At 37.5% G+C, this 20,674-nt stretch overlaps 1 protein-coding gene across 1 annotated transcript in view; it reads left to right on the top strand.

The window, feature by feature from the left end:
• slc2a9l2 (solute carrier family 2 member 9, like 2) overlaps positions 1 to 20,674 on the top strand; it is a 269,938-nt gene that overhangs the window by 19,812 nt on the left and 229,452 nt on the right. Inside the window, exons 3-4 of the mRNA XM_036590228.1 lie at positions 5,936 to 6,034; positions 16,451 to 16,611. Coding sequence (XP_036446121.1) covers positions 5,936 to 6,034; positions 16,451 to 16,611 — 260 coding nt within the window. The remainder of the gene's footprint in view (positions 1 to 5,935; positions 6,035 to 16,450; positions 16,612 to 20,674) is intronic.

Genomic DNA, 20,674 nt, shown 5'->3' on the forward strand with positions numbered 1-20,674 from the left:
TTACAGCACACTGACAGCTTCTTCTGCTTCTTCTTCTGCAGTGTTGTAGTTCAAGTTTTCTTTTTTGTCTATTTTCTTTTCTCAGTAAGGGCTTCTTGACAGCCACACATCCTTTCAGACCCATAGCTTTGAGTTGTCTTCTCACAGTGGACAGATGGACTGAAACACCTGTGCATTTTTTTTCAGATCTGTTCAAGAATGGAGCTTGACTTTCAAAGATGAAAGCTTTAAGTGCTGTTTATCTGATGGGGCACAATTCTAGTGGTCAACCAGGTATTGCACAGTTGTAAGGAGTCCCATTCTCTCTATATCTTTTAATAATTTTTGGAAACTTTTTTTTTTTACGCTAATATCCCTTTGATGTTATTATAGTGGATTATCCTGCATATCTAATCTCTTCAGAAATATCTCCTTTAGCCATTGTAGAGGCACATGAGAAAGAAATCTGAAGGCAGCTGAGGTGTGTTTTGGTAGTTGCTTGTGTGTGTCTCTTTGAAGGGGAACATCATGTCAGTGAGAACTGTTCCCAAACAGCTTTTGTTAGCAGCTGGAACTGCTTGGTTTCAAGTTTGGAAGAATAGAAGAGTTAAAGTGGCAGTAGGTGTACAAATGACAAATTAAGTGATAGATTTGATATGTTTAGCATAGGTTTTTGTGTAACTTTCTGTTAAAGTTATAGTTGTTTTGCCTAAAAATTAAAATAAAGAATGGGTGGTCTCTGGCTTTCATAAAATACTGTATATTTTTAATAATAATAGTAATAATAATAATAATAATATAAAAACAGGCTTTCACTAAATCAAGAAAATAGTTTGTCATACAGTATCAGAAACCCTGTAAGCTTATTTAGCAACTCAACTTGTGTGATGATTTAGGCATACATGATAATTGGTCAGGATAATGGTACCTTATTAGCTGCAGTGTAAATCTAAAAGAGCAAACTCATCGAGTGCATTTATGGTCGTGGGGGGGCTTTTCATAAATTAAATTTTTACACCAAACTTTCACTTTAATGATGTGGCTGCACTAAGTGAATGACTCACTTCTTCTGTTAAACTACAGGAATTATGATGTAGTCAGCTTAGCATTACTCAGCAGAGATAGCAAAAATAAAACGCTAATATTTTTACATTGATATCTTAGACTGAGACTGCTTATAAGCATAGTAAAACATTGTTACTTTGCAGTGTTACTGGTGTCATTTCATTGGCTAAAGGGAAAGATTTACAGCACATGCTGAAAGTCCTGAAAGCTGAACTGATATTAACTGTTATGTAAGAAGCAGATCTCTGTCTTTTTATTGATATAGTAAAGCTCAGAATTAATAAGCACCTTCAGAGTGTGTGTGTGTGTGTGTGTGTGTGTGTGTGTGTGTGTGTGTGTGTGATAGAGAGAGAGAGAGAGAGAGAGAGAGAGAAAGAGAGAGATAGACTCGTTTTCACCTTCTCAGGGAATAGAGTGCAGTGTAACAGTTGTAGCTGCAGGGTGTCTATCAGTCTAAAGCAATTTAATCTCTCTCAGTCTCTCCATCTGCTGCCCTCCCCTCCCTCTGAGGTGGTACTATATAACATACGGTATGCATCACTTTTAGGCTTGTGTAGATATTAAAATTTTATATGACAATTACTTTTATTCCAGTTTATATGAAATACTTTTATCCTAGTTTATGACAATATCGCAGTATTGTATTAAAAAAGGGCCTTAAGTACAAGTTACTTGTTTTTCAGGAGATATTTCTGAGGATAACAAATGGTAATCAATTTACATAAGGAAGGAGTAAGTCAAAGGAAAATAAGCTCCACTCTTGTTTCAGATCTGTCCATCCTTCCACTGTGAGAGAGCAGCTCAGCACTATGGGTTTGAAATAATGTGTAACTGTCAAGAAGCACTTACTGAGTAAAGGAAATAGGCAAAAAAGAAGAAAATCTGCAGATCGAAGAAGCTGCTTGTGTTCTCAGAATAATGAACTGACCACCTCAGAGTCCAGACCTCAACATCACTTAATGTGTCTGGGATTACTTGGATTGTCAAAAGTAGAAAATGCAACCAACTTCCAAGACTTTGGAGGTGGGAAAAATATCCCTGCAGACTTCTCTGAAAAAGTGAAGTCAAGTCTTCTGAAAAGAAGCAGTTATAAAGGCACAATTACAGATTTCCATCACATTTCTATTCAACCGGAATCCTTGCAGTGTAACTTTAGCTAGCATTGTATTTGAATTTCAGTAGAGCAACATGGTAAAAGAGATTTCTAGAGATTTCTGAACTGAGCAAACTGATTGGCAGCTGGTCTAAAATTGCTGAAGTGTTGAAACTGGCATCAACCAGATTGTTGAGTTTCATTATTTTGGTACTATACAGAATGAAATGCATTTGATAGCATTTTTTCCAGCACATGAAATTAAGCTTGCACACGGTTCCTCTGAAAGCACAACACACACACATCCAACTCTCCAGGCAGTGTGTGTGAGAGACACCAGGCCAGTTCAGGTTCCAGATTTAGCCTCTTGTTTGGAGCTGGGTTTGCATTCTCAGATGAAAGACATTTTTCTGAATTAAAGCAGATTTCAGCGCTGGGAGAACAGAAGCTTTGATCTGCAGATTTTCTTTGGGGTGTGTGTGTGTGTGTGTTTATGGATAGTGACGCAGCTCTGAGCTCAGAGACAAGAATAAGCACACGGGGATTTCCCGTACGCAGCATACAGCCCAGATACGCACATAATTAGACAGTATACTAGTGTACTGTTATAATATGTAACTTCCATTGTTAGCGCTAAGATTATGGCAGTTCACATGAACACTTTTGGAAGAGGCTAAAGTTAGTTTCTTATTCAGATTTTCCATTTGACCATAAACTATGCAGCACTTACAATCTGGTTCCTAAATGTGCCAGAGTGTAACTGCTGCAACATTTAAGGTAGAATGGAAAATTACAAAAGGTGACATATTACAAGAAAAAGCTGAGTAGTGAAACATAAAATGTGGATGTTTCCAAGAGTACTTCATGAGACAGTTATGCAGCTACCATCCTACCATGCTTTGTAGCACATAAAAAATGCTGAAAAAAGACCCAGCTGACCTCAATTTTAGATGGCAAGAGGAAAAGATGTAAGTGACTTTGAAAGAGGGTTCACTATTGAGACAGGAGCTTCAGTCACAAAGACTGAAGAATAACTAAAGTCCCTTCTGCATTTAGACCCTTGGGAAAGACATCTGTAAATAGGATTGGAAGTTGTGGTTGAAAGCACACCTTCAGTCAGTGTGACGCTTGTGTATTAGTGCAATATGTAAAAAAAACAAAATGCCAAAAAGCAGTTGTTTCTCAAGTGACTGAGAATGTCAATGCACACTTAATCACACTGTGTCATTTAAAACAGTCGATTCACAACTACATAGAGAGAGGTTTTATCAGTGGCGAAATGCGAGGCTGATGTTAGCTTCTTATTTGAATTATCCATTCCACCTTAAATGGCGCAGCAGTTACATTCTGATGCATTTAGGCACCAGAATGTAACTGCTGCAGTATTTAAGGTGGAACAGAAAATTCTTTGGCACCAGAATGTAACTGCTACACTGTTTAAAGTGGGGCGGATTTGAAAACGGCTGTTCTAGTTTAACCACAGACATGTGAAGCTTCTAAAAGACATTTCATGTTTGCAGCTTGTGACAAACATATTAGCATATAGTTTACCTTGTAGCAGTTTCACAGTGACTCTTTCAGTAGAAAGCCTTTCAGTGGAGTTATTTTCCATTTCAAAAAACCCACTGATTAGGCTGCCGCTATTATTCAGTCAGTGATGTATCTAGGACTTCCAGAAGGACTAGTGTGATGTTTTTTCTTACAAAATTGGTTCCACCCATTGGAAATCAATCAATTGGTTGGTTCCTCTGTCACTTCGTAATAATGCTGATGGTTAGTCTAACATAGCATTTGAAAACTGACCAATCAGGAATTGTTTGGAATTGTATCTATTTAGTTATATCTAAGCAAGCTCTTCTTGAAATGCAAGACTTGAAATGCTACGTTAGACTTACCCTCAGCATTGTTACGAAGTGACACAGGAATCAACCAATCATGTTGATTCTGGTAAACAAAAAAATAACTAAAAATTACGGACATTTTTTAGTTCCCAGAAATCAGTAGGCCATCTCTAAAGGATTAGATGGGCCTGAGGGTTCCCCTCTGGATATTATAGTAGGGTTGCAGTGCATAAGCCCCTCATTACAAAGACATATACCATATATTTAACATATATACCATCTTGTATTGCACTTCTGCTATGTCTTATGTCTGTACTGCTTATCTTTCTTTCTAGGTTTTTAGCACTGGCTTATGTTTCTGGGAGTATCTTAGTTTAGGAGTAGCTTAGACTATTTATTTTAGCTAGGATACATTCTGAGTTGAGAACAGAGTGCTTTTGTAAGTCATTCACGATAAGAGAGTCTGCTAAATGCTGTAATATGTATATGTAAAAGATTCAATGTATTTACTAATTTGAATATTCTACAACTAAAAGCACTAAAACTAAAGGCAGCCACTGCTGAGGTGTTCTTGCTTAAAGCATTTCTCACAAAGGCCTCGTGTGCCATGGTGCTTAATTCTGTCAGCCACATGTGGGAGTGACTTTAGCATGCCAGATTAAAAATTGATTTAACGTAATGAGAGTACAGAGGAAGAAATAAGTAAGGAGAAAGCCTAAAGCGGGGGCAATGAAGGGTAAAAATCTGCTAAAAATGGGAGGCAGATTGTGAAAGCCAGATTGAACCAGACTAAGATGAACCCAGCCAGATGTGGTGCAGTGCAAAATGTGCCTTGATGCCACTATGGTCAACAATGCGCCTGAATTTGACGTTTTATTTATTAAGATTGCAGCCCATTACGCAAACTGCATGTAGTCCTGGCTGCTAACCGCTCACTCGTGAGGTGCAGGAGACAAAAACAGAAAATGAGATAGAACAGATAGCATGACTGCTGCTTTCTTGATATCAAACAATCACATACAACTGCCACAATTAAAAAAAATAATTGGAATAAAATAAAAACTCTATTATAGATGTTGACTTGGTTGGCTAACCTATGACAATAAAAATCTAGTTCGCTTCTGGTTTTGTAAACCAGAAACACATTTCCATTGAAATATATTCCATTAATGCTATTGAAGAGAAAGAAAATGCATAATGCAAAAACTGCAGGACCTCCAAAAGCATTTCTTTGGCTACTGTAAGGAAACTCAACAATAACCCAATGTAAATGAATGTCTGTTTTTAAAAAGCTTAAGTAGGTTGACTCAAAACCTACCAATATATTGGAGCAGAGTCATCTGCCACACATTTAACATGTCGCATTTTGCATTTTACCGTGCACTTGTCCCACAAACTGCACATTATTGCACTAGTTTTGTACATAATATACAAGCAAAATGCATCGGATGTGCACCTGAGACTTAGTACATCAGGCCTTCTGTTTTGCGGCCTCATCTACATAATTTCATTTCTATGTTCTAAGTCAAAACTGAATTGTACAAACACATTTATTCTTTTTTAGTAAATTTACATCTGCATGTTTTATTGATGTATGCATTATAGGTTTTAAGAGTGCAGGCAAACATGTATTTAAAAATAAGGCCATATTACTTGATTTGTAAGGAATGTATTAAGCTATAACCCCCTCAGCAGCTGCTGCCTTTTTGTTTTAGCACTTTTAAGATGACGTATTAAGAAAAATGATATTAATTTTGCTGCTCACTCCACACAGTCAGTGGTTTATTGTAGCTTGCTATCTGACTATGCTGGCTGTTATGAGTGTGCTTGTGGAAAGAAAGTGCAGAAGTGCTAGCATTTCTTTGGTATGAAATTATAGGAACCTCTGGCTGGGCTTCTTGCATGTAGCATTTAGACCCACTGTCTAATTATTATGTATATGTTTGTGTCTTAACAGCGTTTGACAGGCTGTTTGCTAAGTGCGGCCTTTTTTGGAGCTCTGGGATCCTCCTTCCTGTATGGCTACAATCTATCTGTGGTCAACGCCCCTGCGCAGGTCAGTTACGCTGCTTTCCTGCTCTACTACATTCTGCTGTATTCTGCTTTGTTTTTTTAGAGGAAGTCTGTAAAGTTATTAGATGATGTAGTCATGAATCCTTGCTTTAGTCAATTGCAACCATTCAACCTGTGCCTGGTGGGTTGAGGCTCGCTCAATTTTATTATCGGTCCACCCAAAATACTAAAAAATGCTCAAATTTCGTCTCAGTATTGAACTTTTAGGAATAAATAAATCACAAACACAAATTAAATGCCCTGACAGATTTTCAGTGCTTAATCCAAGCACTAGGCCTCATCACTCTGTTAGGGGAAGTATGAGCTTATCGAGTCCTGCATTAGCATGCTGTATTAGCAGTGATGCTCTCAGCAGTTTGGAGATAGATTTGGGGAGGACCCTTATGTAGATGTGAGGATTAGAAGTGTATGAATATGACTTATTTTAAGCATGAACGTACAGCACAACACAGCCAGTAGCATTAACTAAGTACAGTAACTCTAAAATCCTCCATACTGCAAAGGCATAAATGCTAGAAATGACCATGTTGATCATTATTGTTCATGTATGCAAAGCAAGAGGTCCTTGTTAACGTCTTTGTTAATCCATTGCCATATTCTATATCTATGAAGTGCCTTATATGACAAAATATGTATGAGGAAATGCAAGGATGTGGAAGAGGTTGAGGAACTGAGAGAGAGAGACGGAATCCATGTGTAAAAGAGGCTGAAAGTTTGTTCACAAATGCAAAGTACTGTGTGCCTGCAAATTTGTCATGCCCATCCAAAACAGCAGTACTGGCTCCTGACTTTGTTGTAAACCTTATTTACAACAGGTCAAGAATGATGTGAGGTTCTTTTGGAAAGATGTGTTCTTTTAGTGCTGCTCTGTGCAGAAACACTACTTTAGCACTGTTTGCTGTCATTGTTCCTGAAGAAGACCAGCTTTGGAATGCTTTTAAGGAAAACTCACCCTAGGATCATTACAGCAATAAACCTTGCAGAGGAAGCACACTTTCAGTTTATGATCTGGGAACACCTGGTCACTGTAGGTACCAGAGCCAGCGAGCTGTGGCCAGACAGATCAATAAGTACTGCTTTTACAAAAATGAAACATTTAAAAAGTTAAAACCTATGAAAATATCAGGATTAGTATGCTAATTAGGTTAGGTAGGGAGTATCGGTGTTGGTAGCTACTGATATCAGCAGATGTTCAAGGATCTGTTATCGGTATCGCAAGGGAAAATGTGGTATTGGTGCCTATTGCTAACCATATTGCTATTTACCTGTTATAAAATGTTACTGAGCATTCTAAACCCCAATTAATGGGAAGATAGGCTACTCATACAGGTAACTAGACACAATGCACCTGTTGTTTTCTTAATATGTTACATAATATCCATGTTAGATATCAGTGAGCCCAAACAGTTCACTTGTAATTTGCTTTAAAACATAAAATTAGTGTTCTACCAGTGTCTACATATGTCAGATTAAATTCAATGCTTACTGTGACATTTTTATGACATTTTTATTATTTACTTATTTTTTATGGCATGACAGTGCTAAATATTTTGTCCAGTGCAGAGGTCAGTTTTAGGTTGGAACTATTTGTTCAAGTTTCTTTTAGATTAGACAGAAACCAGCTACTGTGATAAACTGTGCCAGCAAGTAAGTGTAGCAGGTCAGTCTAAAGGCAGTATGAGGTTTTGTTTTATATCAGAAATGTCACTCTAATGAGCCAAAATGTCTTTTTTTGGGAGAAAGAAGAAAAAAGAAAAGATGGATGAATGAATGACATTGATTGTGTTGTAGTTAAGACCCCATCAATTCAAATGTTCACTATTTAAAGACTTTTAAGTCTTAGTAGTTATAAAATTAAAGACAATAAAACTTCTAAGAAAATCTACAAGAAGACAAGCAATATTTCAGCAACATGTTTTCATGTTTTATAAAGTTTTACAAAGTTTTCCCACAGTCACTGGGCAGTGCAGCACTATGATAAATATGCAGAACCTGATTGGTCCACTTGTGTGTATTCAAAGTGTTGACTGGCTTGCAGATAGAACCTTATAGAACTAAGTTACGGCTTGACTTTGGAGATAGAACCTTTTTGTTTTCTAGAGTCAAAAAATGGAAAAACTCAATTTTGACAAAAAATATTAGATAGAACCTTATAATTTCAAGGGGACAAATTATGGAGTTTGTGTTTTACACACATAATCTATTAACTCCTTATGTGTTTTATTACACAGTTCTATAACCTAAGAATAGTTCAACAAGTTTTCATTGAAGTCCCTGAAGTTACTGAAAAATAAACCTTAGTATATAATGGGATTTTAAGTGGTTTACTACTGTCATTAAACAGAGATAACAGATAAACACAGTGGGCAGTTGAGTCTATGGCCAAACCACAGCTGTTTTGAGGTCAGCTGAGAACCAGTCGCTGCTGATTGGATAGTCTTGTCTCTCTTTCCACGTTGAATCTCATAAAACTCTTCTGAAACTACTGAGGCCTGAACTCCGGTGTCCTCGGGCTAGCTGTGAGCATGCTGCACATACGCACTTGCTCAGTCCATTCCATATTCTCTCACCCCATAAGCAAACACACACTCTTATAATAACAACTGTCAGTTAATCGGAGCTTACTTTGGTCTAATTAAAGTGAGCAATTACCAGCAGCCCCCTGCTGCGAACATCAGAGCCCCTGCACTGTGTGCACATATGTGTGTAATTAGCCACTCCCGAGAGTCCCCCTGGCTTTCATCATTGACTTCTGTGTATGGAGTTCAAACATTGAGCAAACATCCCCCACATGCACATGCACACCTCCTTCCACTGTCATTCGCTCCTGCTGTAGCCAGCTGTCTTCCCGGTGCTGTAGCCAATTCCCACCTGTTATTCCAAGTCTGTCTGCCTTTCAAATAACTAGGGAGAGTGGAGCAGATGTTAGTGAGGGGTAAAATATAATATGGATATTTTATGTAGTTAAAAATGTTCCAGTAGAACAAGCTTTTACTCATATGCTAATATTTCCAAAGCACCATCATCTGCAAATATTGATTGTGTATATATATTTTTCACCAACTGTTTTTGTCCTGTCAAAATAATTTTTGTAGTGTTTTTGGATTACTGAGTTGTATGTATAACTCTCAGAATTCAAACCTCTATTATTTTAAAAGCCTTCCCGGTGGCTGCACCATTTTGAAGCATGTAAACAACTCACAGTGAGAGCTAGCCAGGCTAAAATACAGCCTCCACATGAGGGATTTCTTTTTAACACAGTTTTATAACTAAGCCTCCCAAAGTAAACAATCAAAGAAGTCTATGTTCCCTATATACATTCAAAACAGTTCATTTTTGGGGGAGTTTTTATGTACAGATTCATAAAAAGTGTTAAAAAGTGTTTCTCGTAGATTTGTATACACTGGCTGAAGCTGGAAGCCAATACAGGTCTTCTAAAGTAATTCATTAGACTATATAACCAAGCACATGCAGACTTCCTATTTGCTCTCTTAGGCTTTCAGCTTAGTCCCACAGTATGAACTTCTTTTTACTATCCCTGATTGATTTTCCTGTAAACCCAGTGGGGGCTGCCATGACACCTCACTATTTCAGTTTGCTGGTTCTCTGTTTCCAGTCATGCTAAAGTTCCAGTAGTGGTAACCAGAGAATTTCTAGTGAGAAAAATTACATTGGTACAAACTACATGATTGAAACATGAGTTTGGGCTCAGCGTATGCTGTTGTAAGGTTCCACAACAACTCAAAGTTCTTGGAAAGTAGTTTCAAACACCAGCAGATTTGTAAACATCATCCATGCCCTGCACCCTCCAATTCATGCAAAAAAGAAGGAAAACTGACATGGCATGCAGCTCCAAAGAGGATCTATGCTCATAAAAACGTAATGCACAGCAAATAGGACATATCTGAGCATATCCCTACCCTTCAGGACTTCCCCATTCCTCTAATGCACAAGCAACCCACTCCACTTTTCCCTCAGCATCACCCATGCCTAGTGTTCACCTTGACTGACACTCTGACATGACTCCATGTCAGATTTCTGAAGAAAAAAAAAAGTTTCCATGTTTGCTTTGCAAAATCTTTCTTATTTTGTTGCTATAAAGGTAATTCAGCCACAATTTTGTGTTATTTACCCACTTTGTAAGAATATATGGGTGATGCACTGTCCAAACGCTGTCTCCACAGCTTTTTAAATGTCATCACTACACTCTAAAAACTGCTGAGTTGTTTTTTCTGCCCAAACACTGGGTTGCACCAGTTGAGTCAATATGTTGAGATATTTACAGTTGGCTTTGTGACTGTGTCACAATAACAGTCCAGCTAACTGGTTAATTTTCAAATCATAACAGCACCAGTTAGAACAGAGTTACAGCTTACAGGAATTGGTAAATAAACTTCCATAAAATATACGACTGTCATCTTTCATGGGTTTAACTCAGAACATGAAAATTAGAGACAAAATGTTTGATTTTATGCAGTGAAGTTCACTGTTTGTTGTGAATTCCCAAGCAAATGGTGATGGTAATGATGCACTGAATTCAATTAAGATAGAAAGGTAAATGGTTAGGGTAAATAATAATAATAATATATAATAATAATAAATAATGGCTAAATTAAATGTTTTAAACATGACAGATGTCCTGAAGTAAACTGGCATTACCCCAACTAACCATGAAAAACTAATCCCATCAGAATAGGGACTTAAGGCTACTCTTTAAAAAAACTCGGTAATGTTGTGTCCTGTGAATCTTTTTTTGGTGGCATTATGTTGAAATGAGATGACAAAACAGTGTGCGTTAAGAGAAAGTTCTAGCTTTACAAGACTGAGACAAGACTAACATTAATACTTCACTACTGAAAGCACTTGGTGGTGGACTATTTTTTACATGCTATTTAGTGTGGCAGTATGCAGTTTGGGACATGGCCAGAGGCTAACGTTACCTGATGTTTCACAGTGTTTTTTGGCAATTATATATAGTTAATGTTAAGGTTAGCCAACAAAAACCCTCTTAGCATGCTATAATAACAAGACGTTATACAAGCCATTTTTTTATTTATACTTAGCTGTTACTATTCATTGTGCTCTTCTTATTAACCTCAAGTTCAAAGCTGGTGAAAGCTAACCTCACTACCAACCGGATGCCCTGATGAGGAGAAGCTGAGGCCAGTGAAGCTGGCAGCATGATTCTTTTTTAGACAAAAGCTCTTCATTTTTGTACAGGCACCTTAACAAGCCTTAACAAAGGCTAAAGGAAGGACAATCACCAACACACAACATAGTATGAAATGGGAAGGTTGTCTGGTTTGCTGGTAAAAATGCAGTACCCTAAGTATTTTGCTTTCAAAATATTTTTGTTCTCCCATATGGTATAATTTTTGGGTGGAATAAATGCAACTGTTTCCAATATTAGGTGGGATACGACCCATCCATCCCACCTGGTTCCTCTGCCGATGGATATACTATTTAGGCCCTAATAGCATCCCTATATAGTGTCCAGTTTTTCTAGTTTTTCAGTTTACCTTGTGCCTAGATTTCTAGTAAGTTTTACTTTTGAATACATACTTTTTGTTCAGATTTAAGTTAAAAGATATTATATGAGTAAATTTGAAGTGAATATATGCACTGAAAGTAGCTTACATTAAATATTAAAAAATAAAATTGCCTGAACATGTAATTTCCATCTTTGTATTCTAAATTATCCAAATGAGTTTCCTTCAATTTTGGCATTTACTGGTTAAATGAAATTATCAGTCATCCAGTATAATAGGTTAAATTATACCAACCAATATACTGACCAGGCCCTAATTTACTAGCATCCCTAATTTAGTGTCCATTTTTTCTAGCTTTCCAGTTTTCCTTGTCACCTAGTTTCCAGTAAGTTTTAGTAGTTTCCTGTTTTGACTTTATCAGCTTGTCTTCTCAGTTTCTAATTACAGAGTGTCTGATATTGACCTGGTTTGCCTGTGCTGTGACCCTTGCTATAGACTATGAATTCTTGGAAAAGCCCTAGTAAACAGACTCAGGCATTCTGCTGCCTCAAGTTCCATAAACCCAATGAGAGCCCTTTCCTTCATTCTTACTCTTTTTAAGGTCATTTCATTTTCTTAAATGTCTTGTCAGAACATCTAGTCATGAATAATGCTCTTGTAAATAGAAGCATCAGTAATGAATGCATTTATAAGATGTGTTAATGAGGTCTTCTGTAAATTAGTCATTTGTTGGTTGCAATCTTTCAGTTGAATGTTTGTAACATCTTAATCAAGAAGTATTTACAGTGACTAGATGTAATAAATGATCATATTTTAGTTATAAACATATTCATACAAGTTATGTGTTATGAATACATTTGCATGTCCTATTAATCAGCACAAGTGATAACTCATCGTACAGTGATTAATGGACCACTGTGTTTGAAAGTGTAATATTCAATTGCAGACACCTGTAGTACAGAGGGTACTACTGGTGTCTGCAAGTGATCAGGTCAAGTGAGCCACCTGAAGAAAGCATTCATCAGATTTTATATAAGCTAAGCCCAAGTTCATATAAATTGTTCAGTAGAAATGGCCTAAAGTCATCTGTATGGTCTGTAGCATGGTTTAAAGATGAACTTACAAATGTTTACAAATGACTTAAACGTAATGTGTAAATGATAAAATACATTAAACGATCTTTACTAATGAATTTGCAAGACCAAAACCAAAGTTTTCGTTTTTCATTATCAATATTTCTGTTATTAAATGCTTACAAATGATTTGCAAACAGCTCCCAACAAACAAGCTGTTTAAAATATCTTTATTAATGAATTTGTAAGACCATAACTGAAGTAGAATCGGTTCATCAGCTAAGTGCAGTTTGTGAAATATGATCAATTACTAGTACATTTGGTCATTGTGAATTCAGATGATTGACACCTGACCATGTCACTTAAATACAGAAAGATTACAATCAAAACTCACTACTTAACAAAACACATAATAATTACCTTGCATGGGATCTTATTAACAAATCATATAAATACATTTATGACACTCTAATAAGGTTGCCTACCAATGTTGTCTTACCACTTAATTTAAAGGCTACATACAGACCTCATAACACACACATAAGCATTGAATAACACATTAATAAAGCTAAGCTTGAGTATTACAAACAGCTTATGTCATTAACTACAAGATAACAGGATTATTTTTGAAGTAAATTATAAAGTACTGACATAAAGGGACTTAACCTGAAGTGTATTTGTTTTATTTATAGCACTGTTATAAACCAACATTCTCAAGTAATGGAACTTATGAGGCAGAGGTCTGGTTAAGAGCACTGTACATCAGTTCTGTGTAAAATTTTGATACCTTTAAACATTATAATTTTCAGATATATTTTCCAATATTGTATTCTTAAATATGCCTCTGCCTTATAAGCTTCATTACTCTGGAATGACACTTCTTAAAAGTGTTATGAATGGAACAAGTGTCCATCACCTTGAGGCCCCTTATGTCAATGCAATGTCATTCACTTAAATAAACATGGTAGCACTTCCTATGAATCCTGTATCCATAATGCTTTATTAACGCATTTATAAGGCATTATATGGCATACTTAATATCTTATAATACTGGCATAAGCTTGTCTAATTGCTTATATGTAGTTATAGTGGCATGCATAACACTTTATAAAACAAGAGTATACAAATTTATAATGACAGGTTTCATAATGCATTATAATTCATAAGAACATTATAAATACTGTGAATGTACAACAACACACTATATGAAATTTCTGGTATATTTTCACTGCTTCACAGCATACCTAGGCACACGTCCACGTAAACATTTGTTGGATATAATCACTTTTGTGACATGGTAGGAGAGGTAATGCTTCACTTGAAAGCTGTGTGCATATCACATTTATAACATCTTATAAAAAGAATATAATAATATCTTAAAAAACTCAATTCACTTAAAGCCCTTAATGACACCTTGTTATGGAACCTGACTTTATGAAGTCATATACTCTTACTTTGTAAAACATGTATAAATATGCATGTAATTAGAACTACTTAAGAGCAGCTATATATGCTCATGCCTGTTATTATAAGCCGTTATGTATACTAGGTAACACCTTATAAATGCATTTATAAAGCATTATAAATATGGAATAATAGGGAGTGTTACTCTGTTCGTAAACGTTCAAGTGTTGCTTTACAACAATGTTTTTCAGTACTTATACATGTGCGTATAGTCCGTATATAGGTGGCCTTCAAATAGTGTTACTCAAATGTTCCTTTTTATTAGGGCATTATTAATTACTTGCTAATAGTTAATGCATTATTTAGAATCAGACCTTAAAATAAAGTGTTAGAAGTGCTTCTTATTAAATTGTTTTCTTGTTTCGCTTGCTTTCCGTCTCTTCACATAAGCTGATTTTCTCAGGGCTGCAGTATTGATTATCTGACTCCACAGCTTTGCCCGAATTGAGTGAATCATCTCATATTTGTAAATACCTTGCCATCTGAATTGACGGCAGTCCGAAAACTCTTGTTTATCATGCATGTGTAGGTGTATAGGAATCACCCAGGATAATGAGATCGGTATTACGGTTGCTGTTATGGCTGCTCAACATAAATAAATCATGGAGGACACTGTGTGTGTTGACCTTTCTGTCGGTCATGGATTGGTGCTATAACTCATCAGTGAAGCTCCCTGGACACTGAACCCTTCGGAAGCTGTAGATCACCCTGCACTATAATGTCGCTCTCCGCTTTAAAAGCTGCTGAGTATGTGTCCAGTTCAGTGTCGAGCTCTACTGCAGTTCGCATTCTAATGGCTCAATCAGCGAGAGAGAGAGAGAGAGAGAGAGAGAGAGAGAGAGAGAGAGAGAGAGAGAGAGAGAGAACGTGTGTTGTGTGATTTGTGCCCTCAGTCAGCTGCTTCTGCAGTCTATTCAGTTTCAGCCCACATTGAGTCCACTGTAGAAAGTGTTTGGCTTTATGTGGTCACAGGTTGCAAGTTTAGTGGAACAATTTCTATGGCTCATGGAGAACATGCTCGGACAAGCACACACCCAAGGTACGGACGTCTTCCCCTCGAGCTGGCGTTTAGAGCAGTTCAAGCTTTTAACCCACCAGTTCTTAATATTAGAAATGACATCTGAACAGGTAAAAACTAGTGATGTGCATGTAGGGTTTCCAGGTGCCTGGTTTTGGGCCAGACAGTACAGATTAGAGGTTTGTTGTCTGGTGTCTGGTTAGTATATACTGTATGTAGCAACTGGTCAAATTCTTCACCATCAGTGGTGCTGTTGCTGTTTTAAAAATACTATTTAATACAGTAGTATTCGGATTGAGACACAGGCCTTGTATGCACATAGGCAAAGTTAGGCTGCGCTGTGGCAGTGTGGGATCAACACCATGGGCCAAATTCATAAAACCCACTGCCAGATTTACCGTGATGTTAAAAGCAAACAACATGGTAACACGTTTGGTCACAGTTGAAGGATGAACAGAAACACCTGTGGATTTTTTTTCAGATCTGAAGCAAGACTGGAGATTTTCTCTTCTCTCCCTAAGATGAAAGCTTTTTTTGTGCTGTTTATCCGATGGTGACAGTTTTGGTGGTTTACCAGGTCCTGCATGGTTGTCAGGAATCCCTTTCTCTGTCCAGTTCTGTTGCAGTGTGTGTGTGTGTGTGTGTGTGTGTGTGTCTATGAGTGTGTGTACTTGTGTTTGATTCTAAAATGGTTTGTATGTGTATGAGAGGGTGTGTATGTGGGTGTTTGTGTGCAACACAGAACCAGCACATTACTTTAATACTGAAGGTCACATGGTCACTTTGAGTCCAGAAAATTCCACTTTACGGCGTGTGTGTGTGTGGGTATGAGACATGTAGAAATGGTAAAGGTTACTGTAGTCTGCGTAAGAGTGTGATAAATGAGGTGTGTGTTGTTGGTGCTGAGGCTGTTCGGTTTAGCTTTTAAAGCAGATAATTCATCCTAAAGCTGCCCATACACCTCAACATCCATCACACGGCTATCGATCTGCTCCTGCACGCAGTCTCTCTCTCTCTCTCACACACACACACACACACACACACACACACACACCTGCTCTCTCTCTGTCACTCACAGACCTTCTGTGTCTTTCTGTATAACTGTTAATATTCTATGTGTTAAATGTACGTAGCATATAAAGACATTTTATCATGTGATGTGTCCGTCTGTCTGTCTGTCTGTCTGTACGTTGCATTTTTTAATTTTTTTTTTTTATGTGATGTCTGTTTATCTGTCTGTATGTTGTAGCATATAAAGACATTTTATAATGCAATGTGTTTGTCTGTATGTTACAGGATATAAAGGCTTTTTATAATGTGATTTGTCTGTGTTTCTTTCTGTCTGTAAACTGTAGGATATAAAGGCGTTCTATAACTCGACGTGGCTGAGCCGTTATGGGGAACCTGCAGCAGCAGAGACCCTCACTCTGCTTTGGTCAGTCACAGTGTCCATTTTTGCTATAGGTGGCCTTGTGGGAGCACTCGTGGTTTCATTCCTCATTAAAGTGCTGGGCAGGTAAGAACTCACCTGTCCTACATACAGCTAACACACACATACAGCTGTGCCACACACACACACACACACGTGTACACTGCAGTACAGCTGTCTATTCTGTAAGGGTATGTGGTAGCTGTGCTCTCTCTCTCACACACACCCACACACACACACACACACACACACACACACACACAGATAAGAAAGAACTGTGGTTTAGTGATTCTGGACTCAGTTCTGCTCCTGCGATGTGTGACAGGACCTTTAAATTACCTGTCCACTTCCAGCAGGGTTTAACTCTCTCTCTCTCTCTCTCTCTCTCTCTCTCTCTCTCTCTCTCTCTCTCTCTCTCTCTCTGTATACTCTCTCTCGTTCTCCCTGTCTTTTAGCAGAGTTTCACTTCATCTCGCTCTCACTCACTCGCTCACGCTTTCTAGCTCTCCCTCCCTCTCTGTCTTTGTCTCTCTTTGCTGTCTCTCTCTCTCTCAGTATTTTTAGTGCATCCCCTTTGTCTCTCTCCCTCTTTTTAGCAGAGTTGAACTCCTCTCTGACTCTGTGTATTCTTTCTCTCTCTCTGTTTCTCTCTTTCTCATTGTGTTTATCTTTCCCTCTCTCTCTTTCTCAATATCTCTTTCACTATGTCTCTCCCCTGTGTATACTTTTTCTTTCTCTCTATCTTTTAGCAGAGTTTTACTCCATGTCACTCTCGCTTGCTCACCCTTGCTTGCTAGCTCTCCCTTCCTCTCTATCTCTCTCTCTTTGCCTCTCTCTCAATCTCTTTCACCCGTTGGCCCTCTCTCTCTTTTCAGCAAAGTTGAACTCTTTCTCTCTCAATCTCTCTGTATTCTGTCTCGCCCTGTCTCTCTCTTTCCCTTTCTCTTTCTCTCTCTTTGTCTTTTTCTCCCTTTTCTTTTAACAAGGTTTAACTATTTCCCTCTCTATCGTACAGTATTCCTCTCCATGTATCTTTTTCTTTCTTTCTTTCTTTCTTTCTTTCTTTCTTTCTTTCTTTCTGTATTTTGTCACTCTGTTGCTCTCTTTTGTTGTCTATCCATCCACTCTTTCTTTCTTTCTTTCTTTCTTTCTTTCTTTCTTTCTTTCTTGCTTCTCTGTATTTTGCCACTCTGTCTCTTTTTGTTGTCTATCTATCAGTCACTTTCTCTCTTTCTTTCTCTCTCACTGTCTATCGATCTATCCATTCACTCTTTCTTTCTTTCTTTCTCTCTCTCTCTCCATCTCTGTCTCTCTCTTTCTTTCTCTCTCTGTCCCCCTTCTCTGTGCAGTGTTTAACTCCTTTGATCTGTCCCTTTTTTCTCTCTCTCTTTCTCTCTCTCTCTCTACTCCTCCTTTTGCATCTTTTCTGTTTTTATCTTCTTTACCTCACCCTCCTTTTTCTTATGACTCTAATGATAGTGTTGGAATGAGAGTGTGGGGGGGCTTGGTGGGGATGGGGGGGCTCAGAGATGAAGGATATTTTTAGTGTGTCCCTGCAGAGTGCGACAGGCTGGCAGGGTCCTACTAATGGATGTTCTTCTCTCTCTCTGTGGTACACGAACACACATAGTTATGGTCCATTCATCCTGTAGGCACCTGATACACACATACAAATGTGACTCTCGTTGTGCATTAATCTTTCACTATGTTTACACAATCACACACGTACTAGCAGTGTTGCCCACTGCAGTAGATTAGTTAGTGTTGATGATGCTGGCTTGTGGGTGGTATTGATTTCTCTCATGAACATAAACATCCATCCGTTAGAGGGGTGTGTTTGTTGTTTGTGTCTGTGCTTGTATGTGTATGTGTTTGCTTTGTTCATGCCTGTGTTTTGTCTATGTAGATTACTGTGCAAAAGTTAAAGACCACCCTGCATTATTTAATGATCATTAAGTACAAGTTCGCCTTTTACGAGATATTTCTGAGGAGACAAAACATAAGATAGTCCAGTTGCACAGAGAAGTGGAAAGTCAAAAGAAAAAAAGACAGGACTTTCCAAAAGTGAAATGATTAAAAGATACAGAGAAAATGGAACTGTCGCCATCAGATAAACAGCACTTAAAGCTTTCCTCTTTAAGAGAGAGGAGGAAATCGAGCTGCACTCTCACTTCAGATCTGAAAAAACCCACAGGTCTTTCTGTCTATCCTTCTGCTGTGAGAAGACTAAAAAAAAAGATGTGTAACTTTCAAGAAGCCCTTACTGAGAAAAGGAAAGAAGAAAATTTGCAGATCAAACAAAGAAGCTGCTGGTGTTCTTAGAACAATGGACCACCCCATAGTCCAGACCATTCATTCACTGAATTTGTTTGAGATTATTTGAATCATAAGAAAGAGAAAATGCAAACAACTTCTAAGACCGAACTTTGGAAAAATGTGGAAAAATATCCCTAAAGATTTCTCTGCAAAACTGAAAGCAAGTCTCCTTAAAAGAATGGAAGTTGTAATGGTGGGCACACTAAATAATGAAAATTATAATTATATATATATATATATATATATATATATATATATATATATATATATATATATACTTGTTGAGGTATTTGTGTCATTTTTATTAATTGTTGAATAACTTGTAGCTTTTGGTATTTTGACAGGAAATAAAATACAACCCCAATTCCAGATGCTGTGCAAAATGTAAATAAAAACAAAATTCAGTGATGTGTAAATCATTTAAACCCTATATTTCATTGGACAACAAATCAAATGTTGAAACTGAGAAATGTTTGGAAAAACAAATGCCCATTTTGAATTTGATGCCAATAACACATTCCAAAATAGTTGGGACAGCGGCATGTTTACCACTGTGTTTCATCAACTCTTCTTTTAACAACACTCTGTAAGTGTTTGGGAACTGAGGAGACACTGCTGTAGTTTTGAAAGTGAAATGTTTTCCCATTTTTGCTTAACATAGGATTTCAGCTGCCCAACAGTTCAGGGTCTCCTTTGTCGTATTTTTCATTTTAACATGTACCAAATGTTTTTAGTGGTGTCAGGTCTGAACTGCAGGCAGGTCAGTTTAGCGCCTGGACTCTTTTAATATGGAGCAATGCAGCTGTAATACGTGTAGAATGTGGTTTGACATTGTGCACTAATGCACCCCATACCATCATAAAAATGGCTTTTTCAACTGTGCACTGATAACAAGCTGAGTGGTCTTTAGCCCGGAGGACACAGTGTCCATGATTTCAAAAAAGAATTTCAAATGTTGATTCATCGGACCACAGGACACTTGTCCACTTCCCCTCAGTCCATTTTAAATGAGCTCAGGCCCAGAGAAGGCGGCGGTGTTTCTGGGTCCTGTTTATGTATGGTTTCTTCTTTGCATTTAACAGTTTTAATTAGCTTTTGTGGATGCAGCGACGAACTGTTCTCATAGACAGTGTTTTTCAGTTTTCCACTACAGAATCATGTCTGTTTTTAATGCAGTGCCACCTGAGGGCCCAAAAATCACAGCCAGCAAATACTGGTTTCAGCCTGGTCTCTTGCATACAGAGATTTCTCCAAATTCTCTGAATGTTTTAATGATATTATGTACTGTAGATGATGAAAAGCAAAAGTTCTTTGATATTTAATGTTCAGAAACTTTTTTCTTGAATTGTTGCACTATTTGATCATGCAGTCTTTCACAGAGTGGTGACCCTCTCCTCATTTTTTACTTTTGAAAGACTCAGCCTCTCTGGGATACTCTTTTTATACCCAATCATGTTATTGACCTGTTGCCAATTAACCACCAGGTGTTTTTTTAAGCATTACACAATTTTACCAGCCTTTTGTTGGGCATATATTTTTCAAAAAAACAAAAATAATTCTTAGTTTTAACATTTGATATGTTGTCTTTGAAGCATTTTCAATAAAATGTAGGGTTTAAATGATTTGCACATCATTGCATTTTATTTTATTTACATTTTTTCACAGCGTCTCAACTTTTTTGGAAATGGGGTTGTAAAAATAAGGTGGTTTCTGACTTTTGCACAGTAGTGTATGCTTTTTGTATTGCATGATTTTGTGCATGTGTGTGTGTGTGTGTGTGTGTGTGTGTGTGTTTTATGATGTGTGTGTTTGGTGTGTGTATGGATTTTTACGC

Source organism: Colossoma macropomum, unplaced genomic scaffold (assembly GCF_904425465.1).
Source record: "Colossoma macropomum unplaced genomic scaffold, Colossoma_macropomum, whole genome shotgun sequence".
Lineage (NCBI taxonomy): Eukaryota > Metazoa > Chordata > Actinopteri > Characiformes > Serrasalmidae > Colossoma > Colossoma macropomum.